We start from the raw sequence: 27,308 nt of genomic DNA, 5'->3' as shown, positions 1-27,308 counted from the left end.
TTACAATTATTAACCTATATGTTTTGTTGATGTTCTAATAAATATATAAATAAATACATATGTTGATTTTAATAATTTAATAGCATTATGACGCAGAGTAAGTAATGTTTTTGCACGTGAGTGTACCATGCGCAAACTTACCCCCACTACGTCGACAAATGCTCAAGAAGTTTGCCGGTTATTATATGCATACCACGATCGTGCCAGAAAGAGGAAGTGTCCAACAGCAAACGAAAAGTGACGTTAGTGAAACGCATACCTTGTTTCAAACGATTAATTCGATACGTTTATAGTAAGAAAGTAGTTAATTGTGTAACATTTCTATATTTAATAAAGATATTATGTAACATTTCTATATTTAACGACTAATATTGTGTAACAATTGCATAAATAGATAGCGAACAATATCAACGCTTCTCCGAATTATTAATATGAAAATATTTTTAATTATCAAATGTTACTTAAACAGGATGTAGAAGCGCCCGGAAACAAAAAATCGATGGCAATTTTGGCTGTACCTGACGCGAGATCACAAATTTTTTTTTTTTTTAGTAGGTTGGACGAGTTCGCAGCCCACCTGGTGTTAAGTGGTTACTGGAGCCCATAGACAACTACAACGTAAATGCGCCATCCACCTTGAGATATAAGTTCTAAGGTCTCAGTGTAGTTACAACGGCTGCTCCACCCTTCAAACCGAAACGCATTACTGCCTCACGGCAGAAATAGGCAGGGCGGTGGTATTTACCCGTGCAAGCTCACAAGAGGTCCTACCTCCAGTAAGTAAGTGATATATTTTTTACTTAAAATTGCATACAAACACTTTTTAACTACTTTTTTTAGATTAACGGTTGAACGTGCTCACTGCCCACCTGGTGTTAAGCTAAAGAAAACCAAATTGTCTAATGACTGTCCCATTCTTCAAGCCGGAACGCTTATCGACGTTCTATAAGTAAAGCAAATTATAATTTTCGGCAGTTTCCTTGTATTGTGGAAAATATTCGTGGATATGTGTCAATATGTATGTATTTCATTAAAAAAATCTTATCATATCTGAATGATATGATAAATTCTTATCCTTTAGGCCCGAACAATTGTTTTTATTGCGCTTGTTGACAGATGAGCATATGACTATACGAGGTTTTAAAAAAAACTGTCTTGTGTCTTAACATTACATGGGAGCCCACATGTCTTAGATTTTGGCCCTATGATCTTAAATGTTGGAATTAAGTTATTTCATGAGGGAAATATTACAGGCAAAAAAGAAGAGAGCCAATCTGCCATTCAGATCAAACTTACCAGAGCCACGTTAATTTAATTCATTTCTGTGGATGACATACACACTATTGTCAATGAAATTGTAAAGGTGGGTAGTGGCATTCCCGTTGTAACATCTTTGGATTCCAGTAGCCACTCAACACTAGGTGCCCTGCTTCACATGAACACAATAAATATTCCTAACCTATCTTGTTGATCATAAGTACTAGCCATTCCTATGTGCTTCTGCTATTTTACGCAGGCAAGTTGCTGTCAACCAAAAACTCTTACCTAAGCTTACTGCTATGAAAATAATAATTTTTGTTCAGTACAAATAACAAAGTAATATAAAAAATAGTCTTTATTCAAAATTAAAGACAGACCGATCTGATTTTTTTCTGTATTTTAATACTATCACTTTTTATTGCGAATTATTTTTTTCATTCTAATGCTTGTGACTTCAAAGGTACATCGCTTGCTCACTACCTACTGCTGAGGATTCTTTTCAAACCTCATTTAAAGAAATATATGTTATAGTGCTCAGAAGAGTCCAAAATTTGATGGTACATAACAAAAAAGTATGTGAAAATAGTGTGGATGAGCAGTGTTTTTCATCTTATGAATGAATCTCTCTTCTCAATTTTGCTGATTGAACTAAGACCCTTAGAAACCTTAGCTGATATTAATGTTGATGGTTTATGAGCAAAGAAAAGACATTGGTTGGGAAATTAACCTAAAGATTATAATTACTTTAATATTATTGAACTTTTCATTTTAGTAAACAATAATTTAATTCAGTTGAAACTTCTTAGATATATGCTCCATAAACACATCAAGAGGGTCATCTTTTTCAAGATTATTTATTTTACTTTGACCATATTCCTCTACAAGGTGCATGTGTTCTTCTAAGTTCTCAACATCATTTGTTTCAGAATCAAAATATTTATCTTCTGCATCTTGTGACTCCTGCTCTAAATCATCATACTGCTCATCATTATCAATAGTTTTATAATCAATGTCAATATCATTACCATCTATAAAGCTGCTATACATTTCTTGAAGGAACTCATCATACAATAACTTCTTTTCTGGAGCACTAATAACTCTCTGTTTTCTGTTTTCTGGAATATAGTCAGGTTTCGTATCTGGGGTAGTGAATTCACCCCATTTTCTTTTGTGTTGAAAATTTATGTTTTCATTTGTACTATCATTCAAAGAAAATTCAGAAGCTTCTGGTGTTTCATGAATACCTTCTTCAAGCATTTGCACATTCTTCACCTCTCTCATGTGGTTGTGATCTACAGTTTCCAATATTAAGTTAAGAAAACTGACGTTTTCAGTTATTCGATCTCTTTCTTTTATTTCTTCATCTGTTAAATATTGCCCAACCAACTGCTCATATAAAAGAGGATTTCTGTACATCATTTGTTTTTCACTAAAATAATCAGTTTTTATCTTCATTTTTTGTAATGCCTTATATCTTCTGTTCCTTATCCTCTTGCGTCTGCTTGTTTCCGAATGATAGTCACTCAAATAGTGCACGTAATTCCTAAATGTTTGATCTTTGGAGCTAGAGATATTTTCAAAGTATTTTATGTGATTAGGAGCTAAATATTTTCCGAATTGCATGAGGAATTCTACAGGTGATCTTTTATAAATTTCAAGGGCCATTTGCAGTTTCTCACATGTCCTTACCGGTTGTTCATTAGCATGGGAATTCTTAAAGGATATATTTGCACTTCTTACTAGGTAGTCAATGATATCAGTTACAGGATTCACTTCACTTTCGTTTAATTTATTTTTTAAATTAATGTTGATTTTTTCCATTGTCATAACAATAAATCTCTAGTATTAATTATTTAAGTAGACTAGACATGCGTAGTTCCGGACCGAAATAGTTCCTGGAACTATGTCCTCATATGGAACTATATCATTCAATCCGAGTTGTCAAAATTAACATGTTCAGACAGTTCCATTTCCATTCCAAGTGTACTGTTATACAGGAACTACGAACGCGTTGAACATGACGGACATGCGGACATGATTAGAGCATAGGTATCGCGCGGCGCGGAGGCGTGGCGCGGCGAGTCCACCCGAATGAGTCCCGAAGCGACACGAGTCCACGTAAAGAGATAAGGCGAAATATGGCGCTAATACGAGGGAGTGAGATGGAGCGAGTGCATGCAACTGCGTGTGGAGTTCTTTCACATTACATTTTTATGAATATTGAAGTTATGTTCTACGACCTACGTGTTACAGTCGATAGTTGAATGAATTAAAATGTTTTGCTTAGGATTTTGACCTTGACCATGCATCATTCTTACGAGCACTTAACCTTAAGTGTTTGTAGACCATTTCTTAGAAAATCATAATAAAAAATTAGAGAATTTTAAAACATTCACCACTTTCGCTAGTTTTGTTAGCTACATTACGTAATGAAAATAAAATATATTGTTATCTCGGTTATGGGAAAAAGGTTGTAAAGCTAAAACGAGCTCAATATGTTGTATATCAGAATAACGTGGTATTTTAATAGACAATTGATAGGTTATAGTTTCCGGTGCATCGTACAATACATTGAAAAATAATGAAAGTAGTAGACTAATTGAAATTATGACAAAGTGGAATAGTACATTAATAAATTATGAAACAAACTAACAATGAACCTAAAATTAAAAACCTTACAAAATAATAATTATAGTAATAATTGCCATCAGCGGCAATTTATTTTTATAGTGTTTTTAAAAAATTGTATTATAATACCTTTTTTGAAAAATATTGTGTAATTAATGATAATTTAATACGTGATTCGCTACACTACAAACAGCTACTAGACTTAACATGTCCGCGGAACTAAACGGCTACAAACAACTACCAGACTTAATATGTCCGCGGAACTGAGCAGCTACAAACAGCTACTAGACTTAACATGTCCGCGGAATTAAACAGTTCCGCGGACATGTTTACTGGAACTAGTTCCGACACTCTAAAGAACGATGTCATGTTCAATCCTTTTCCGAACATGATTAGCGCACGTCTAAAGTAGACCATAAAAAATAGTAGTAGTTTGTAGTTTTATTTTTCCAACTGGAAAGGCAAAAGTGTTACACCATAAAGCCAAATCTTAGATATATATATAGCACAAGCTATTTAGTATTTGAGTCGACTAGTATCAAAGCCGGCAATGTGACTTTTGGACAATGACTGGTAAATCAGAAAAACGAATTATTGACTTTGTATTCCATTGGCAGTCACAAAACTCTTCTGAACGACATCTTAGATAAATAACAGGTTAAGTATTAACCTTTATTTAATGCAGGCTTTGAACCGTATTCTTTGAAGGAGACAATTATATTCAAATCAATCTGTATTGACATATCAATAACATTTTTTTGTCCAAATGCACAGATTGCCACCTTTGATAATAGACGACTCATTTATAACATAATAGGTTGGGAGAAAAGTTTCTTCGCATTTTTTAAGAAAATTCACAACATTTTTTAATACAGGAAAATAGTTTATTTACATTTAACTAAAGTATGCAAGTACCATTTTGTTCGATAACTTTTTGCCATCTTGTAGGTAGAGACATGATCCCATTACTATAGAAGGGACAATGCCCAAAAGTGGGCCAACTTTATGTCCAAACTATTTGTACTTGAAAAACTATGTCTTATTTTTTCACGTTGTTTAGTTTATGTATCAACATTTCTTTCACCCTGGCATTGTTTTACACAAAAATTAATTACTTATTTGATAACATCCCAAAACTAAGTGCCATGGTTTTTAAATTCGTCAATAGGCAAAGGGTTTAGCTCATACAGCCTTATAGTAAACCTTATAGTAAAAGTATATACTGCCAAACGAAAGAGTTGTCTGTGACTTGAACAACAAATTGAAAAAAAATTGCTAATGGTTATAATTCACAGACTTTTAAGTTTATTTTTGTTCAATTCTTTATTTATATATTATAATAATAATTATTACTTAAAACCATGAATTATTTAATATTTTTAGATGTTAATGATTCCATTAGTAAAAATCTCAATGGCCTACCATTACTCTATTCTTATTTTAAATGATCAGAGTTTTGGCAGCAACCCGAGTTAAGCGTCACTTGAAGTTTTATTATAATGTTTTTTTAATAGTTTATTGTGATGTATAATATATAAATTGGGTGTTGTTTTGTGTATTAAATGTCAATAATCGTTGTTCACGATTGTTGGGGCATTGGAATAAAACTGTGGCTAACATAGCTATAACTGTTTTTTTTTTTTCAAGATAAAAGGTCTGCGGAAATTCACGCTCACTCAATGTGCTATTCATCGAGTTGACGTCAAAACTCCCAAAAAGCAATAAAAAGAGATACACCGGCTTTTTAATGACATAAAAAAAATATAACTATGACAGACTAGCCTGTATAAGCCACGCTCTTTGCCTGCTTATTGGCGAATTTAAAAACAATAACAACAACAATATCGTTGCTGGCTTCCGAATTTTCATTTTATTTTATTATTATTATGAGGATATAATAATGAACCAATCATTGAAGCAACCATTCCATTCGGAAGTTGGGGTCTCCAAAATGGCCGTTTTGTAGGCGTCCACAGCTTCTTCAGGTGATGAAATCTCTGTCCACGCAATTTATTCTTTATTTTAGGGAAAGTATAGAAATCATTAGGGCTTAGGTCGGGGCTGTACGGCGGATGGTCTAATAATTCTATGTTTTCTTGCTCTAAAAACTCTTTTGTTCTGTGCGCGGTGTGAGAACTCGCATTGTCGTGATGGAGGATGATGCGGCGGTTGCAGTTCTCTTTACGGAGTTCAGAAACGACCTGTGGCAAACAAATGCTAGCATACCATTCTGCATTAACCGTTCTTTGTCCCTCAAGCGGAATAGTCGTAACATGGCCGGTTTTGGAGACAAACGTGGCCACCATTTTTTTTGCAACACTCCGTGAACGAACAATTTTTGTTGGCTTTAACTCATTTTCGAACACCCAAACTCGTGACTGGTTTTTTGTTTCGGGTTCGTACGCGTATATCCAGGATTCGTCACCTGATACAATGTTGTATACAGCATGTGAGGATCCTGCGTGGAATCTTTCGAGAGTTTTGACGCACCAAGTAACGCGAGTCGCTTTTTGCTCTTCACAGAGCGAATGCGGTATCCATCGGGAAAACAACTTTTTTGCACCTAATTGTTCATGCAAGATTATTTGTATTTGACTCATGCCAATGTCTAAAGTTGCCTGAATTTCGCGGTATGTCACATGTCGATCTTCCTCAATCAGCTTACGCACAGCATCAACGTTTTCTTAGGTGACTGCAGTTTTTGGACGACCTTGACGGGGATCATCACTGAGCTTGACACGTCCACGTTGAAACTCAGCAAACCAGCGATAAATTGTGGTTTTGGATGGGGCTTCATCACCAAATGCAGAAATCATTCGGTCAACACACTGTTTTTGTGTTAAACCACTTCGAAAGTCATAATAAATCATCGCTCTTGAATTTTCTCGAGTCAATTCCATTTTCTCAACGACTAAACAAATTTGACAAAACCTCGTGACAAGACCGAGAATCTTTTTTTAAATAAATAAATGGTATTAGATTTTTAAAACCAAGGAGTTTTCAATTAAAAAGATTTTAATATGCCAGGAACAGTGGAAATATTCCATTCCCGATACTTTTAGTGCAGCCTAGTAGATTCACTCATTTTGACTATGCGAAAAATAAATAAAAATCACACATTTTCCTAATTTGAATTTGGAAATATCTTCTTTAAAATTTAAACTTTTAATGATACCAAAACCAGCCAGATACAAATAGTATAGCCAAAGAGATTTTATTACAAATTCATACATACTATAATGCGATAATACTTTTTCCCCAACCTATTAGATAATACTGTCTGTTTTTACTAATCTGTCTTATTTTTTATTTGCTATTATGTTGACTTTTTGGCGGGAAAGCGAGGAGTGAAGCTGTGTGATTTGTTTTATTTTGTCTTTTTAGTGTTTCTTCAGGTTTAAATGTGTAATAACGGTGGTTTATTAGCTGTTTAATATCTGTGAAAGTGCACAAATGTGGGAAAATGAAACAAAGCCGCTGGACGTAACTTCTCGGGATCCTCCATAAAGTCCACTGAAAAAAATGTTAGTAAATGACAACCACTTTACTGAGATTATATTTCATCCTATATCATCTCATTTCATTTCATTTAATTTCATCCCAGTTGATTAATGTCTCAAATTAATAACCTTCATTTCATTTTATTTCACTCGATGTTATCATTTTCATTAAAATAAGAATATAAATTAAAATAAGACTTGACTTAAAGGTCTTAGTTACCAGGTCATAAAATCCCTTTAAAAAAACTGCTCCGCTTTCACTGTCATCAGTGTCATCGTTGTCATAGATTATACACTTAATATATCGTTGTTGAATTTTATAGATAGATTATTTTTGATGATTTATTAATTTTGAACTTTTTAACATCAAATCAATGAGAAGTAAACTAGTGCTTGTTCAAATCAACAAATATTATTCAAAATTAAAGGAAAAAGATAAAAATTAAACAGTAAACTGATAACTTACGATACGTACAATAGAAATACAATAATTATCAACAATAGAAAGACGAAACATGAAAAATGGTTATTAGTTGCGTGTTTCATTGTGTTTTATTTATAAATCTACAAAGAACATACTTACCCTTTCTAATTAAATAAGTAGTAGAATCTTATAACAGTGCCCTTGTGACTTATTGCGGAACATCGTAGAGATAATAGAAGACCAGAATGTCTTTTATAATGAATATAAATTGGAAATGGGAAGATATGTGCGGGCCTGGAGGGCTTCATCCATGGAATGATGCCACGAAAGACTTCAGCGTGTGTTTTCAAGAGCTATTCTTACAAGTACCAGTGTACTTTATAATAGCTATAGTATCAGGCTATTTTGTTGGATATCGAAAAGATTGGGTGATACGAGAAAAAACTCAAGAACGTGCCATAATATTTCGAAGTTTTGTTGTTTTAGGCTTAGCCTTCATACCGATCATAGAAATATATATATTTACTACCAAACCTGACTTCACTCTATATCCAGTAGACTATTTTGCTGCTGGTTCATCCTGTTTAGCATGGTTGGTGCACTTTGGATATGTTTTAGCATTGAAACACCGTCTTGGGCGTAGCTCTCGAGGTCCAGTAATGCAATTATTTTTATGGTGCTGTACAGTTCTTTTAAACCTGATAGCTCTCCGTAGCAACATCATTTCTGGTTCACAAACAGGTTTCAATACAGCTGCATTATGTTGTCACGTACTGTATTTTTTAACTCTGATTCCTTCAAATTACTCACGACCAACATTTTACTCACCATGCTTAGTAGGTTCCCAACACTCTCATGTAAGTATAAATTTATATCAGTTTTGTGTATTTAGAGTACTGACAAAAGGCAAATAAATGTATTTTAAATATCTGTTTTAATAGAGCGAGTACACTCCACTGATACCCCATGTAGATGATGATGTTCTTGGTACAGCTATGCAGGGCAACAGCTTTTTTTCAAAGTTGATGTTTACTTGGGTGAACCCTTTGCTACAAAAAGGTAATATATGCATATAATGTTTAGTCTAATTACAATAATACTTGTGGATTTGATGCCATATTTAAAATATATGTCTAAAGGTCTGGAGAATAAACTAAAAGATCCCGAAGAACTTTTCGACATACCAGCAGAATATCGTAGTTCATATATTGGTGCCAGAATGGATCGAGCATTGGTTGGAAATGTTGATCATCACCAACAATATGCTGATATACCACATGAACCTTTTATAAGCACAGGTACACAAACAAAAACTTTATTGATATTGCAGTTAATTCTTTTGGTCAAAGATGAGGTCAAAACTAGAATATTTTCTGGAAATAATATGATCACATTAGAAATGCTAGATTAAATTTTAAAAGCAGTTCTAATTATGTATTCATAGAAAACCAGAAGGAAATACTGATATATATATTTTTTGTTCCCCTTGTAGGCATACGAGCAAATGGACCACATGATGACGAGCGGTTACCGCCGCCCATGGACATCAGGAATGCCAGGGGCAGAGCCAAGCCGCTGCCTATGAGAAAATAATATACTGTAAAATGATATAATTAACATTATCCAATAAAATTAATAAAATAAACAGTTTATATCTCAAATATACCTTAATAGTTTCTTTCAATGATACAGGATATGGAGCTATAGGTGAAACAGTGCCACAAGCCTCAACACCTGTAACATCAACATCACGAGTTCGGGTCCACCCCGTACGACGACAAAATGTTTCCTTATTACGAGCACTGCATAAGGTTTTTGCAGTAGAGTTTTACAGTATTGGGTTACTTAAATTGGTATCTGATATGGCAGGTTTTGCAGGACCTCTTTTATTGAATAAGTTGGTTGAATTTGTTGAAGATACTACAATTGATGAACATATTGGGTAAGATAAAAAGATAAAACGCATAAAATAGATGAGTCGAAAATAATAACTTACAAAATGTTATGATTTTAGGTATACCTTTGCAGTTAGTCTTTTGATAGCAACATTAGGATCGACCATATTTATTGTCCAATTTAATTGGTTAATGTCGATAATTGGACTAAAGATGCGTGGTGCGCTAGTCACCACCATTCTAAGAAAAACATTAAGTGTGACTTCAACTGAGCTGACTAAAGCGTTCTCTGTTGGTGAAATAACAAATTTTATGTCTACAGATACTGATAGGATTGTGAATTCATGTCCTAGTTTTCATGCTCTATGGAGTATACCATTACAGGTATTTATAAAATATTATGTATTTACAATCGATAGACAACTAGTTTATAATTAAAAATCTTCATTTTATTTCATTTCATTTCAGTTATTTATAACACTGTTTTTATTGTATCAACAAGTGGGACTATCTTTCCTTGCTGGAGTAGGCTTTTCAGTTATTCTAATACCAATAAACAAACTTATTGCAAATAAAATTGGGCAATTAAGCACAGAGTTGATGAAGCATAAGGACACCAGAGTCAGTTTGATCAGTGATTTGCTAAAAGGAATTAGAACTGTAAAGGTTCATGTTTGGGAAGATTATTTTGTTGACAGAGTATCAGGTATGTGAATTTAAATTTTATTGATCATTTAATATTTTATATAATCTTATACCTTTAAACGAGCAATTCTTGTATATTAATATATATATAATCTGAATCTCGGAAACGGCTCCAACGATTTTCATAAAATTTAGTATACAGGGGATTTTTTATTTATTTTCGAACGATTTATTTTCAGAAAATGTTATTTTATTCCCGTTTTCAATAATCAACTCTTCCCGACATCTATTGGCGAATAATAATACTATTTTTCTTAATTGAGGGCAACTAACCGCTTCAAAGACACAACAAGATGGTGTTATAAAAAAAAAGCCGAGCAAAGCTCTGTCATCGTCTAGTACTTAATAAATGTGTATGTTATGTATGCACTCCTGTATCTTTTACTTGATTAAGGTTAAATTTTATCCATTTGTTGTTGGTAATTCAGTGAAGTTTTTTGGCATCAACACTAAACGTAACAATAGGTGACAGTGATGAGTAGTATCAACAAATAAATGTTTATCAAACATTTAACAGTGGTCACTGAAGAGCATGGCCTGTTTCCACTAAGTATAATATAAACATTCCCCAACAAGTGAGCACATAGGTTTGCTTCTTCAGTTTGGTTGCTTATTGTATGAAAGGCTTCAGCTAAGCAGACAGAAACTGTCTCATCTGAGATGAAACTCTCAATAAAGTACTTTATTTTGAAAGTTTATTTAATTTTAATAATACATTGGATTTCTTTCATTTTCTTCTTCTTTTTCTTTACCTTACCCCACTAGGTATGGCCGGCACTGCTAATTTTTTTCTTCCATTATCTTCTATCAGCCGTCAGCTCAACACTCACTCCTCTTTGTCTCATATCGTCATTCACACACTCCATCCATGTCTTTTACAGTCGACCTCTACCCCTTCTATTACATTTCTTTGATATTGTCCTGAATAAAAATATATTGTACATGTTTAAAAATTAACCTGTCATTGCAGGGGCACGTGCAGAAGAGATGCGTTACCTCCGAGGCCGCAAGTATTTGGACGCGGTATGTGTTGTATTGTGGGCTACAACACCGGTGCTGGTCGCAGCACTGACGCTTGGTACACATGCGCTGCGGGGACAACCCCTAGAAGCACCGACTGTACGTGGTTTAATAAATAAATAAATAAAAACATCAGGCTTTATGCCTCTCATTGTATGCACGCGCCACCAATCGGGCTTCAAAATCATCAGTTAACTAACTAAGGAACTATTCCGTCATTTAGTCTAGTCTAGTATTAGATTTAAGGATATGGACGAATGTTATATTTCATTTTATTTCTCATCCTCAGGTATTTACAACAGTTGCCTTAATAAATATGTTGATAGCTCCATTGAATGCGTTTCCTTGGGTCCTGAACGGCCTCACAGAGGCTTGGGTTTCAATAAAAAGAATACAGAAGCTTTTAGATGTAAGTTCGCAAAATGTTATCAAATTAACGTGAGTTCTCTATAAAATAACAGCCAAAACATTTGTCTTTAGTTACCGGACATGAATTCGGAGGAGTACTACGACCGTGTCAACGTGAACAGAGATGAAGATAAAATAATAATATTCAGAAACGCTACTTTTGCGTGGGCCAGACCTATGAAACGAGAAAATATGAAGTTAAATAAAGAAAAGGGGAAGTCGAATAAGAATAAACGAAAGCTTAATATTCAAAGTAGTGATTCTCTCACGTCCGAAGAAGGCGGACAAGATGCGCCCTTTACATTGAAGGATATATCATTAGAAATTGGAAGAGAAGAATTTATAGGTGTGACCGGATCTATTGGTAGCGGAAAAACATCTTTACTGCTGGCTGTCATTGGTGAAATGTTAAAGAAAAATGGAGATCTTCAACTTCCAGAAAGCCTCAACAGTAATGCATTTTATTTTATTAATATAATACAAAATACTTTATTACACTTAGGTACACCAAAATAACAACAACATACAGAAAAGTGAATGAGAAAAATTCAACTTAAAATAAAGTACAATGGGCTGACTTATAGTTGAGAGCGACGATGTCTTCCAGAGAACCTTTCAACGGAGATGACTTAGAGAATGACAAAAGTTGACGTAATCGAAGAACTTCAATTTTATATTGGTGTAATTGTGTTTGTGTATGATCTTTTTTAGGTTTTGGATACGTAGCACAAAAGCCATGGTTAATACGTGGGACTATTCGTGATAATATTTTGTTCGGGAAACCTTACGACGAAACAAAATTTAAATCGGTGATCGACGCATGTGCTTTAACAGGTATTTTGTGAAGATATTTAAAAAGGGTTTTTCATTAGGAGCGCTCGAACTTAAAAATAAAATAAATAAAAACTTGTATAAGTGATATTGCCACAATTTTTATTTTACTTATTCGATAAGATTATGTATAAAATTTACTTTCAGCGAAATGGCCGCCGCGACTCCGTTGTAGGTGGTGTATCCTGGTGGACCAATTTTGTATGACATCTTCGTATTTTTTTTGGATGGCCATTATTCCCTGTCAAAGTTCGAGCGTCCATATTGAAAAACCTTATATTATTAGATACATTTGTTACTTTTTTGACGCTGATATAGCCTCTCAAGGCTATCAGCTTAGGTAGGAAAAAAAAAGCATTGCACAACATATAATGCATTGTCAAACGTATACTAGATGGCGTCAATGTTTCATTTGGGAAAAAAGTTTAAAAATCATTAAGGTCAAATCTCCACTTCTTCCTAAATTATTGTTCGGTAGCGCCTATGTTGAGCTATGTGTCGGTACCGCTATCATACGCATTTCATTCGCGAAACATCCGTAAATTCCTATCTGATTGGCAGAAAAACCGTATGATAATTATTTAATTTTAATCTACAGTATTTATAAGGGTACTATTTTTATAATTTATATTGCAGAAGATTTAAATGTACTCGGTTGGAACGCGTATGTCGGTGAAGGTGGATGTACGCTAAGCGGAGGACAGCGTGCTAGAATCGCTTTGGCACGAGCTGTATATCAAGATAAACAAGGTAACAAAAATCTAAAATATATATATATACATCAATAAGAAAGATTAATTTCGAATGTTTTTTTTTTTTTTTAAATAATGATATTGCACTAATTATAATATTAATAATAATACTAATTTTTCTGAGTTGCACGGTTACCGTATTTATCTCAATGTTCCGAATACGGATTTTTATATTGTTTAGATGGGTGGGTGATAGCCCACTTGGTGTTAAGTGGTTACCGGAGCCCATAGACATCTACAACGTAAATGCGCCACCCATCTTGAGATATAAGTTCTAAGGTCTCAGTATAGTATGTTTCCCGTTTTAATAGATTATTCTATCTGTAACAAATAAAAGGCATGTTGTTAGGTAGAGTTGGTAGTACTGTTCCTAGTAGCGTGCTTTATGTAACGTTAGTGCGGTTACCCAATGTTCTACAAACGTATCGCTATCTTTGTACTCTGTACGCCCGAAAAGAGGCGGTATCATACCGTAAAAAAAACTAAAACTCTTTTTTATTTGCTTGAAAACTCAGACCAGATTAGGCAGACTATTAGGCATTTTGTCTGTATGAATTTTGGACAGATCGAATTTTTGAACAAAATTATAAAATCAGTGATCGCATTTTGAACCAAATTTATCATAGGATACGATCGAGTAAAAATTATTAGTGATAACTAATAATTTTCATGTACTACAGTATACTTATTGGACGATGTGTTGGCGGGTCTGGATGCCCGTGTGTCGCAGCACGTGTTACAACACTGCCTGATGGGCTTGTTGCGACACACGACGCGACTGTTCGTCGCACAATCACCGAAACATCTAGCTAGAGTCTCACGTCTACTGGTACTGCATGAAGGCCGTATAGTTAACGAAGGTAATCAATGTAGAATAATAAGACAACATTTTCAAAAAGAAAATATTTTGTCATTTTTGATTTATTGAACTAAATTCACGTAAATTACGACCAATACGTTATGTTACTCCAACCTTAGGATTTAGTGCATAAAGTTCTTTATTTTTATTTCTTCGGTTAGGACCTTTTTTCGGCTGATAGAATCTATTTTTTTACGTAATATGTAGTTATGTATGTGTGTTGCATTTTATACGAAAGTTTTCGAAATTATAATAATAAGTCACTACATCCATGTTTGTGACGTAGGTGTTGTAAATACCAGACGACGCGCGAACGCATATAACACTATTGAGTTCACAAATTAATGCCGAGAATATTAATTTAAATTCCTAAAAAAATACGTCATCTTAATTACTAATGTTATATATTATAAATATATATTAAAAAATAAGTTTTCATTTGTATTTTGTATTGACATTTTTATAGGACCCCCTGAAATGATCTTACACGATATTGAGGAATATTTGCCAAGTGATTCAGAATCTTTGGGAGACGATCTTCCTAGGCAAAAACAGATTGAACAATCTGATGAAGATAACATCAGCAGAAATAGCTTGGATGATGAAGTTAGTGTTCATCAATGAGTTATTTTAAAATGATAATGTTTATAATTAATTTTCTAGAAATTAAATTAAATACAATTATTTTCAGGAAACAGTGTCAGAAGGAACCGTCGGTTTTTGGGTCATTGGATTATATTTGAAATCAGTTGGAATATTTCTCACTGTCGCAATAACGCTATCTCTAATACTAATGCAAGTCTCGCAGAATTTCACATTCTTTTGGCTAACGATATGGTTGAAGAACAGAACTAAGAATTCTACAGCTCTGACCGACTCTGAGTTCGATTTTCACGAGAACACGACTGTTCTAGACCATAGCTTTAACGCTGTAGACGGCATCGTTCATAAACTCATCAACACGACAATGATGTTGATACATTCTATTGACGGGCATAAAAACAATGTCAGCGAGCCATCATTAAGCTCGACCCTCACTAATGCCCGTGCGACACTAGAAATCAGTATACCACAGTACAACGACAACTTCTACTTGGAAGCGTACTTCGGATTGGCTGGATTAAATCTTGTGTTCACTGTAATGAGGGCTTTCCTCTTCGCTTATGGAGGCGTGAAAGCAGCTACTAAAATACACAAAGTGCTTTTGAAAGTTATTGTCAGGGTGAGAGAAATAAGCGTTTCATTATATAATTCATAATATGTATTTACTAACTTCCCGTATTAAAGTGGTGATAACTTTTTGTTTTTTGTTTTTAGGCACAGGTGAAATTTTTTGACGTCACTCCTATTGGAAGAATTGTTAATCGTTTTTCATCTGACACGTATACAGTTGACGATTCGTTACCTTTTATTTTGAATATACTTTTGGCTCAATTCTTTTCTCTCATTGGTAAGTGGTAATAATAAGATTGTAAAATATATTGAGGTTGGGGAGGTCTTTTACTGGTGGTAGGACCTCTTGTGAGTGCCGTGAAGCAGTGATGCGTTTCGGTTTGAAGGGTGGGGCAGCCGTTATAACTATACTGAGATCTTGGAACTTATATCACAAGGTGGGTGGCACATTTACGTTGTAGATGTCTATGGGCTCCAGTAACCACTTAGCACCAGGTGGACTGTGAGCTCGTCCACCCATCTAAGCAATAAAAGAAAAAATAAAAATAAAAACTTGAATCAACTCTGTCAATGCAGTTGTGATGTTTGAAGGCCAAAATTCAAAAGCATTAATTAAGTTAACCGCATTCACATCTTCGATTACACGATTTTACGTATGGTTAGGTCTCGAAAAGGTCAGTGACCTATTGCTAAGCTAAACCTATAAATAATTCTATACAATTTGCTCAGGAATAACAATATTATCTTTGAATTTATGGTGATCAAGATTGGCTACATTATAATTAATTATTATGTTTTCGGTCACTATACCCGTGTTATTGTTAGATATTGTTACAATGTCACTTTGTTTTCAAAAATCTGATATATGCGCGTTTGGCCATTTGGCTACGAAACCACTATTACTCCAAGCCACGCTTACTGTCCTGAGGATTGGTACTCGAAATAAAATTCACTAAATTTACGTAATTACTGGTTTTGGTGTATCGTAAGCCTGCTGGGTAATTGGGTAATCGGGAACTATTGGTGCCGCGAAGGAGTTTATAAGACAATTTATTTTATATTAAAATATGTTCTCTTAAAGATATTATGTAATACAATCACATACCCTGTAATCAAATTTAATTGTCATGTACTTATTGTCAATTTGTCAATGTTTTGTATTGATGATCACTTTGTTGGTGCAACTAATTAAATAAATAAATATAATAGTTTGATTTTAACATAACGTCGCTGTCAAACCAAAATCTGCTATGTGCAAAAACTCTATTTTGAATTAACGAGTAAAAATATTTTCGTATAAAATTTTATAAGAAGCTGAATTTTTAAGAACTATATCATAATGAAAGCTATAGACAGCTATAGCAATAGATAGCTATTTTTTTATACCGTAGATAGGGCTGTGAACTATACGAAAAGGTCAAAAAGTAAAAATCTCTAAAAGTACACATAGCAGGTTTTGGTTTGACAACGACGATATTTTCTTTCGCCTTGATGTGTACTGTTGATGTCCACAGGCGCGCTGGCGGTGACAATATACGGGTTGCCGTGGCTGCTGGTGGGCGTGGCGCCCCTCGCCTTCGTGTACTACCGGCTGCAGCGCGTCTACCGCATCACCTCGCGACAACTGAAACGTCTACAGAGCGTCACTCTCTCCCCTATCTACACGCACTTCAACGACACCCTCGAAGGTACGTTTTGTACGTCTTTTGTACGTCTTAATTTCAGGGACGCGCCACCCCTATGTGCGAAGTGTGCACGCAGGGGCCAAAACAATAAGGGATTAATGAAATAGTAAGAGAAATAAGGATTTGGTAAGAATGAACATATGTAAGAATAAATATGTAAGACAGGTTTTTACAGGGGCTTATTAGAATAAGATGAAATATTGTTAGTAGCCAGTAACGAAATATTAATAAAGATAAAATAAACAATAGTTGGCCAAAAGTAGGATCTTCCAAAGAAGGAGTAGAGTGGATAGGGCGTAAGTTAAGAACTAAATACGACGAACTAATTAGGGGAAACAGTAACGCGCTAACACATCATGAATGTCTCTGGTCACCGAACACCGATGTTATCACGTATGGCCATACATTTCCCGGCTGTTTTAAATTACATCAAACTTAAGACGCCAGATACAATAGAATTCTAATAGAATTGAATAAGCACACATTAATTGCCCGAACCAACAACAAACTATGCAAACATTATTATTGTAGTTGAATAGTCGAAATAAAGATAGTTTGTTTATCTTTTGTCTTAATCTTCCTGGTCTATTTCAAGTTTATAAGCCTACATTCATTACAGCCCTGGCAATCATACTCTTCCCAATGGCATCACTTACATTGTAATAACGTCAGACTGGAACGGGAGATTACTTTGCGGTAGAATTTATTTTTCTGGTGTCTATTAATAAAAACTAGTGGTCCCCCGATAGTCGAAATTCGACTATAATTAATTGAAATTTTATGTTTGTACACTGTTAAGAGTATTGTCAAAGACTATTATACTTCTATAATCACAGATTTCGCCAAGACTACACTTTAGACAAATATTCGTAAAGACAAACCATAATTATTATTAATCTATTCTCAATTTGACCACAAACTATAAGCAATAAGAAAAGTTTGACAATAAACTGATAGTATGCATGTGTGAGTGAGTGAGTGAGTGTGTGTGTGTGTGTGTGTGTGTGTGTGTGTGTGTGTGTGTGTGTGTGTGTGTGTGTGTGTGTGTGTCAGTGTGTGTTTGTGTGTGTGTGTGTGTGTGTCAGTGTGTGTTTGTGTGTGTGTAATGTATTTTTTATGCATAATAAAAAAAAACATTAACATTCCGCACTCCTTCTCTATATTCTCTATAAGTGTGGAAATTTTCATACTCCGTCCGCGCAATTTTCGTAAAAAGGGGTACAAAGTTTTTGCTTCACGTATTAATATATAAATAACTAGCGACCCGCCCTCGCTTCGCTTCGGAAACATTAAAACACACATGAAACCAAAAAAAAAAAAAAGTAGCCTATGTTCATCAGGAACAATATCGGCTTCTAATGGAAAAATAATTTTTCAAATCGGTCCAGTAGTTTCGGAGCCTATTCGAAACAAACAAACAAACAAATCTTTCCTCTTTATAATATTAGTATCGATATAGATTGCAAATAGGCATATTGCTATATTGCTATACACGGGCAACAAAAATAAAATAAATTTGAATTGAACGGCTGTCTAGATTTAAGATTGTAAGTAAACTAGCCGTACTCGCCCGCTTCGCTAGGGCATTTAAAATTAACATTATTATTTATTGTCATTATTATTAGGGAGTCCAACACTCATATAAATATTAGCCTATCCATTAGGGACATGTATTTTCTACATGGATACCAAGTTTCAAGTCAATTGGATGCATAGTTCAGTAGTTATAACGGAACATCCGTAAAAACCACTGTAGATTTATATATTAGTATAGATATGAATTGAAACGAGGAGCACTATGCAGGTTTGAGTAGCATACGCGCGCTGGGCGGCGCGGCGGCGTGGGAGGAGCGCGGCTGCGAGCTCGTGGAGTCGTGGCAGCGTGCGGCGCTCAGCGCGAGCGGCGCGGCGCAGTGGCTGGCGCTGCGACTGCAGGCCGCCGCCGCCGTGCTCGTGGTAGCGGCCGCCGCGCTGGCTGTGCTGCAGAGGACGCTGCACACCGCCGACCCAGGTACTACATACGTATCATTCTCTGTTTCAGTTGTACCTACACATTTTTTAGATAAACTAAAAGTACTGTTAAGCCAGTAAGAGTTTCTTTTTTCATATTGCTTAGATGGGTGGACGAGCTCACAGCTTAACACAGTGTTAAGTGCTTACTGGAGCCCTTAGATATCCACAACCGTAAATGCGCCACCCACCTTGAGATATAAGTTCTAAGGTCTTAGTATAGTTACAACAGCTGCCTTACCCTTCAAACCGAAACGCATTACTGCTTCATGGCAGAAATAGGCAGGGTGGTGGTACCTACCCGCGCGGACTCAAGAGGTCCTACCACCAGAGTAACGCCATCTATCGCCGAATAGCCAAACGAATAACGAAAGTACTATTATCCATCTATTGATCTATTGATGGCGGTGTACTTCTCGATGTTATGAATCTATCGAAGCTACTCGACTTGCCCAGAATGTACTGGATAAATCTAGGGATATAGTATTGACTATAAAAGCGTAGCAGAGATGGCACGCAGTCAGTTAGTAATCGGAACTACTCGAAGCGAAACAGCGAACGGATCACCTGAAACGAAGTGGAAGAAGTGAACTGAGAATTTTAAAGTGCTCGTTAAGTCTTCTAAATGTTAATACAGTGTTAATTTACACTTCGGTAGAATTTTTATTTATCTCGAACACCAGCGCGTAACAGTACATATTTCACAAAGTAATACGGATTGGTTATATGTAGAACGAAGTACTCTCCTTTATCACTCTAAGATCTTTTCTGCTAGGTTACAGTGTTTTAAAAGGCTCACAGATAATTGTAACTTCTTAGTCTATCGCTTTCCTTGCTGCATCGACCTCCATGTTAACATTCTTGTTATAAGTGTATCTTTCATCTGAAGCCATTTAAGCAGCAAGTACTATATATAGTTACGCCGGTAAGAGTAACGCTATCTATCGCCAAATAGTCGAACGAATATCGAAGGATCTAGTAGCATCTAGAACGTTCGAGAAGTACAACACCATCTATTGTCAGATAGTGGAAACACATTACTCGACTTGTTGGAATATTCTCGATAATTCAGGGTTGTGGTATCGGCTATAAAAGCGTTGTAGAGATGGCACGCAGTCAGTTAGTAATCGGAACTACTCGAAGCGAAACAGCGAACGGATCATCTGAAGCGAAGCGGAAGAAGTGAATTGAGAATTTTAAAGTGTTTTAAGGGTTCTGAGTGCTAATACAGTGCTATCTTGTAATTCGGTAGAATTTTATTTATCCCGAACCCTAGCGCATAATAATAGCCTTTGGTATTCAGACCTTTAAATGGGCTACGTTTGGTAATTAATAAGTCTCTTCAGCAATAAACGAACTGCATCAATCTCATTGCTGATGTAAGATAGGTCTATTAAAAATATGGCTCTTTGAAATATTATTATCGTGATTCGCCCGAACTGTTCTTGTATATTTAAAGTTATGAAGAGGTTGTCAGAAGGATGTTAATCGTGGTTAAACCATACAGGGTTGGTGGGTCTGGCCATATCCTACGCGCTATCCATGACTTCGATGTTGAGCAATGTGCTCAATTCTTTTACGGAAACCGAACGAGAAATGATAGCCGTCGAAAGGGTAGGAGAATATATTAGACAGGTTAGTACTACTTTCTTAGTCGGAGAACCCTCCCAGAAATCTATGGGTCTGATTGATGATTTTTTTACACGAGGAATTTTTAAGACAAACTATATTTTTAAGCGGTATAAAGTATTAACCAATAACATAACGTGACTGGAAAATATGATCGTTTACTAAAATTGTTGTAGTAATAAATATATATCTTATTAGGCTGCAGTGAAACGTGTAGTGATTTTTAATTTTAAAGAGAACCTTAGTGATGTATATTTATTTACATTTTTATGATTTTTATCCCCAGAATTACTATCAGATATATGATGTTCGTTTCTTGGGAATTTTTCCAATACGCCTTTTTATTGCGAACTATGGCGAACTAAATAGCTGATATTAATTAATCATTCCCGAACTATTCAGATATTAAAACGTTTATGCCTTCAGCCATGTATTGTACATGCGGTCGTCATCCAATATAAATGTTGAAATCGGAAAGCATCGGCGCTTCTCAACAGATATAGGAAATATTGCAGCCCGTACCGACTCACAACACGACTTACTACTACCATTCAACTTGTATATTCTTATAAATTTATAAATCCTTTAATAATGAACTATTCTCTTGATGTGAAGGTGTTTGATATTTATGTTTACTGTGTACATTTATTAATTTTTTATTGCTTGTGCATAGAGCATATTATTATAGTAGAGCAATAGTTACTATTGGTAATAATATTTATTGGTAATAAATAAAGCGTTAGAATAAAGACAATTAGGTACAATTAGACATTAGATAATATATTGTATTGTTATGTAAGGTTCTTTTTTTGTATCGAAATCTCCAGTATGAACTCCTTTTTGCAGTCATTGGAGATTTTATTTTGAAATAAGGCGCATTGTTGTGTATAGGAATGTATGTAAATAATTAAATCACTTTAATCGTTTTAGGTTGAAATTGAGAGTGTCGACGGTGAATCTCCTCCATACGGTTGGCCGTCACATGGCGTTGTTGAGTTTGATGATGTCCACCTTAACTACAGGTAAATGATACATAATCATTTCATTCGGCAAGTAGTATTGTTAAGCAATATAGGAATTATTTATTTAAGCATAAATGAAATGATTCCCCAAGTTTTTTTGTAGTACTCAGTGGGTACATGAGCTCATGTTTCTCCTAGTGTTTAAATGATGTCATGTGCCGATAAAAATCAGGAATGCACAGCACCTGTCTGGGTGATATAAGTCGGAAGTTTTAATTAATTTTATAACGGTTGACCCACATTTCGGATTCGTACGTGTGACAGTAAAAATAGAAAGGATGATATATCTAGCCTGATTTTTTTTGTTTATTTTTTATTGCTTAGTTAGGTGGACGAGCTCACAGCCCACCTGGTGTTAAGCGGTTACTGGAGCCCATAGACATCTATAACGTAAATGCGCCACCCACCTTGAGATGTAAGTTCTAAAGTCTCAGTATAGTTACAACGGCTGCCCCACCCTTCAAACCGAAACGCATTACTGCTTCACGGCAGAAATAGGCAGGGCGGTGGTACCTACCCATGCGGACTCACAAGAGGTCCTACAACCAGTCATTGACGGTAATGTGAAAAAAATGATATCGATTTGTACGTGAATTCGACGCAGTGTCCGCGAGAGGGCGACGGCTGCGTTGTGCGGCGTGTCGTTCACGAGCTGGGCCGGCGAGAAGCTCGGCGTCGTGGGACGCACTGGCGCCGGGAAGAGCTCGCTGCTCGCCGCGCTCCTCAGGCTGGCGCCGCTCTCGCGGGGGACAGTGCGAGTCGACGGCGTCGACGTACACAAGCTACATCTGCATTCACTCAGGTAAATACGAATTTAAATGTACTAGTGGTCCCCGCAGTAGTCGAAATTCGACTATAATTAATTGAAATTAAAAGTTTAAACATTATTATGGTTTTATTGTCAAGCACTATTATACTTCTATAATAATACAGATTTCGCCAAAACTACACTATAAATAAATAATATTAAAGACAAACAATATTAATCTGATCTCAATTTGACCACAGACTTTAAAGAATAACAAAAGTTTCACAATTGACAATACACAAAGAGTATATTTATACGTACGTGTTGTGTCCAATACATGGTAGTGTGTGTAATGTTTTCTTTATTGATTTAATGTATTTTTAATGCACAATTTAAAAAAAAATATTAGTGTTCTGCTCTTCTTCTCTATGTTCTCTATAAGTGTGGGAAATTTCATACTCCTCCGTTTGCGCAATTTTCGTAAAAAGGGGAACAAAGTTTTTGCTTCACGTATTAATATATAGATGAGGTACGAGGATCGATGGAAGCCATTAATGCAAAATGACGTCACAGGTCTCGTATCGGAGTGATACCGCAAGAGCCGTTCATATTCAGCGGCTCGATCCGCGAGAACGTGGACCCGCTCCGTCAGTACTCGGAGACGGAGGTGTGGCGCGCGCTGGAGGCGTGCGGGGTGAGGGACGCGGTGTCGGCCCGCGGCGGCCTGCACCACTCCGCCGCCTCGCTGTCCCGCGGCCACGCGCAGCTGCTGTGTCTCACGCGAGCGCTGCTGCAGCGCGCCAAGGTACTGCACTGCACCTATTAGGACTATACTAGAATTATTTTGTCCGTGCAGTTTGGGTCATAAAAAATCGGAGCGGTGAAGCGAGTATTTCGTTCTCTCTTCCACTCACGAGTCTTATGGACGGCCATAGTGATGCGCATTATTGTTGTCGATAAGCGTTATCGATAGTGTATTTAGTTTTGTCATTTTGTGGGTTAGTGATAAATATGAAAGACAAAATCACTAATCGAACACTTACACCACATATCGCCGCAGCAAGTTAACGAGAACGGCAGAAATTAACACTTTGTAACTTTTCGGGATCTATTCTTATTTCAGTGAAAAATTTTAACACCATGTTGATAACAACACGTGCAAATATTATTTTGAATAAATTCTGCCCTTTTGATACAAAACAAAGGAATAGCCATTGTGTCACTAAAGAAAATCAGAGAACGAATTAGTAAAAACACATTTCTCTTCGACATAATGTACTATAATTTGCAGGTAAGTACAAATGACTCATAAGATAACAATGTCTTACCACCCTTCGTATACCACCCCGCCACCGTGTACCTGCCTTCGATGACTCATTTGCTGTTATCGATAAGGGCGTTGCGCCCGCGCAACATGCTCACCGCCCTAGCCGGGCTTTGTTTTATGACCCAAACTGCACGGACAAAATAATTCTACTATAGTATCGGATCACAACGTCATCGCATTGTATTAATGAATGCAACAACAATGAGGTCATGTTGTGTGTGATCTTTAAAATTATTGTAGAAACGACTGTTTATAGTCTGAGAACTAAGAAAAATCTGTTTTCTGCATGCTGCTAATGTGATCACTATTCTAATTGAGATATCTCTACCAGATTACAAAGTAAGGACGTACTCGGAATGTTTAAACGCAAAATTAAATTCATATTGTTTATTTATGTGCACGAATCGAATTATATCGCTGTTCTAGCTCGTCATATATGATCAATAAGAGACAATCAATATGGATGGATGGATCATTATGAATTTCGTAATGACGCACATTTGAAATTATAAAAACACGTGACATTAATGATAATTAAAAATCTTTAAACAGGTTCTTTTGGTTGACGAAGCCACCGCGAACCTCGACCAAGATACCGAGCGCTTGATCCTTGATACGATTCGGTGTTCGTTCAGCGGCGCGACGGTCATGTTCGTGGCGCACCGACTGGCCGGCGTGCTGGAGTGCTCGCGCGTGCTCGTGCTCGGCGGGGGGAAGGTTCTGGAACTGCGCACGCCCGACGACGCGCTTTCCGATCAAACCTCTTACTTTTACAACATGCTCTACGCTTCATAGATAGATAGCGGTAGGTAGCGGCTTGGCTCTGCCCCTGGCATTGCTGAAGTCCATTGGCGACGGTAACCACTCACCATCAGGTGGGCCGTATGCTCGCCTGCCTACAAGGGCAATAAAAAAAAAAGATATTGGCACTTTCTTATAAACAATATACATGGCTCAAGTAAAAATGTACAATAAATGTACACAATAAGTTATCTTATTTATTAAATCGTATATGAGCCTGAGCATGCGCATGTTTGATTGTATTTTCGCCAAAGTTGATAATTTTCAAAATCTTAACTGTTTTATATTGTTTTTTTATTGATCCGCATTAAAATGAATATGATAATGTAGAGATAAAAAAGTATATTTTTAATTTAAGTGTTTTTAGGCTTACGTTATTTTTTTCTGAAATTATTATCAGACTGAGTTTCGAACTAGTCTTGTTATTATTGGTCCATTCATTTGTTTCACATTTAATTAATATAGGTTAAACAGTCTTAATATATTAATAGGTAACATAGGCAGAGACCATCCCACTTCATTCTAAAGTTAATAGTTACCCACGTTACATAGATGTAAATATAAATTGATATAGCCACACGCGTCTTTGACAATTAGCGTCACTGGCTTACTTTAAAATGAGATATAACTTTTAAATTCATTATCAACTAAAATTACGAGTAATTTATTGTATTCTCTATTTCCGTTTTTATCTATTCTTCCTAAATTTAATGTATCACACACACAATCCCATTCTTTTCATTGTTGTCTTATTTTAAAATATTCCATTAATGATTCTATTTCAACTTAATAAATTTGCGTTAGACCACCACATACTTCAAATGATCATGGACGATGTTAGTTTTTTAACTTCCTTTACACCTTATTAAAAATAACTATTAAACCGCCATATTTTAATTAAAAATAATAAACATAACTTGTAAAATTTTATGACGAAACTCGTGGTAGGACCTCTTGTGGGTCCGCATGGGTAGGTACCAACACCACCACCCTGCCTATTTCTGTCGTGAAGCAGTAGCGTTTCGATTTGAAGGGTGGGGCAGCCGTTGTGACCATATCTCAAGGTGGGTGGCGGCACTTACCTTGTAGATGTCTATGGGCTCGGGTAACCACTTAATACCAGGTGGGCTGTGAGCTCGCCACGCACCTAGGTAATAAAAAAATCGAGGTATAGATGTGTAATTACGTAGTTTGCTTTATTTATTTGTAAGGGTCAAGTGACAGGCTACAGACCTTGAACAATTTATAGTAAATACGAGTATAGTTAATACCAAGTCACTGGTGTCCCCCTGGAGGAGCTTAGTGTGTTTTTGTTCTTTTTTGTTTGAAATTTTACTGGTGGTATATTGGAAGGCGGATTAGAAGACTGTACGTTTAGTTATCACATTCCTACTTTACCTGGAAGATATTGTTCGTTTCGGTTTGAAGTTTAGGGAGGCCATTGAGCAATACAATTGAGACGTACGTGGAAAGGACACATGAACTTAAGCTTATGAACTAAGTGTCTATAGAATATTACAAGGGCGAATGAAAACTACCTACTTGGAGGGGTGAATGTAAACTCGATGAAATATGAATTACCTTAAATTGACAGCATTGTTTGACTGTGGTTAGTGTTTTATGTGGGATCATTTGTCGGTGTACGTTTTGATAAAATACCTTTTTTTTAATTTTTAAATAAAATAAAAGCGGTGTTTATGTTTTCCCAGCAGTTGACATTTTGCGCCATTAAGACGTTTATTGAATTATCACCATTGTTTCAACTACCTTTGTAGCATTTATTTTGAATAATATTAATATCAATTAAAATTTATTTATTTATTATGGTGTATACTTTTTCTATCAAACTCGTATCACAGTAATCATGTTTCATTCCACTTGGGTAAAATTTTTATTTGTAGAAGTTGACACTCTTCTATCTATGTTTGATCTAATGATACAATGAAAATAGAGTAATTTAGTATAAGATTACACAAGTATTCTAAAATTATTGTTATTATTGATTTGAAATTAGAATTCCCAGTAAATCAGATCGTTACATTTAATTTTATATTTGCATCTTTTATCTGTAGTAGTCTAACTTTAGTAAAACTAACTAAAGTTAGACTACTACAGATTTCCACCCCAGTTTAATGTATAAATATTATAGTTAATATTTAGATATAACTTGATATTGCCGTAATAGTTTTATTAGGTCATATTATTAGAAATAAAAGTTAACATTTGTGAGTAGGTATTTCAAGTCAGCCTGCTGAGAATGCAGGACATAACATTTTGTTTCATGAAGAATATCAATATAATATTGTTACATGTATACAAAATCATTATTCTTTTTGAAGTGAAACTTCTTTAGGCGCATGAGGGTAAAATTTTTACAGAACGTCACGCAGGTATGCAACGGAAGTGACATCAAACTATATTGAAATTAAGTACTTGTCAAATGTCAGTAGTAGTAGTTGTTGTATTTTTCCAACTGGAAAGGCAAATGTATCTATCATACCATACAGCCTAATATTTTATATTTTTTTTTGTGAAAAATGTTAATAGGAATTGAAATGAAATGAAAAGAATTTGGAACATTAATCAAATAGCATGAAATTAAATTAGTCAATTCAATTGGCAAAATATTAG

The 27,308-nt window shown here is 35.5% G+C and overlaps 2 protein-coding genes across 2 annotated transcripts; one reads left to right on the top strand and one right to left on the bottom strand.

Annotated features, from left to right (window-relative positions):
* Positions 1–1,597: 1,597 nt before the first annotated feature.
* LOC114244755 (coiled-coil domain-containing protein 97) lies at positions 1,598–4,289 on the bottom strand. The gene has a single exon (XM_028176652.2). The coding sequence runs from the start codon at positions 3,085–3,087 to the stop codon at positions 2,044–2,046; it is 1,044 nt and encodes a 347-aa protein (XP_028032453.2). The 5' UTR covers positions 3,088–4,289; the 3' UTR covers positions 1,598–2,043.
* Positions 4,290–7,650: 3,361 nt separating this feature from the next.
* LOC114244736 (ATP-binding cassette sub-family C member 10) lies at positions 7,651–26,498 on the top strand. The gene is made up of 22 exons (XM_028176627.2): positions 7,651–8,669; positions 8,754–8,871; positions 8,952–9,110; positions 9,505–9,754; positions 9,827–10,091; positions 10,176–10,413; positions 11,383–11,531; positions 11,722–11,841; positions 11,913–12,291; positions 12,552–12,674; positions 13,308–13,421; positions 14,104–14,283; positions 14,749–14,888; positions 14,974–15,504; positions 15,600–15,732; positions 16,970–17,143; positions 18,945–19,151; positions 20,658–20,785; positions 21,710–21,801; positions 22,406–22,603; positions 23,123–23,354; positions 24,429–26,498. Exons 1-22 carry the CDS (start codon positions 8,058–8,060, stop codon positions 24,669–24,671), a joined length of 4,785 nt encoding a protein of 1,594 aa, XP_028032428.2. The 5' UTR covers positions 7,651–8,057; the 3' UTR covers positions 24,672–26,498.
* Positions 26,499–27,308: the final 810 nt, after the last annotated feature.

This window comes from Bombyx mandarina, chromosome 12 (genome assembly GCF_030267445.1).
Source record: "Bombyx mandarina strain Sakado chromosome 12, ASM3026744v2".
NCBI classification, from domain to species: domain Eukaryota; kingdom Metazoa; phylum Arthropoda; class Insecta; order Lepidoptera; family Bombycidae; genus Bombyx; species Bombyx mandarina.
This window is presented reverse-complemented; position numbering and strand designations above follow the sequence as displayed.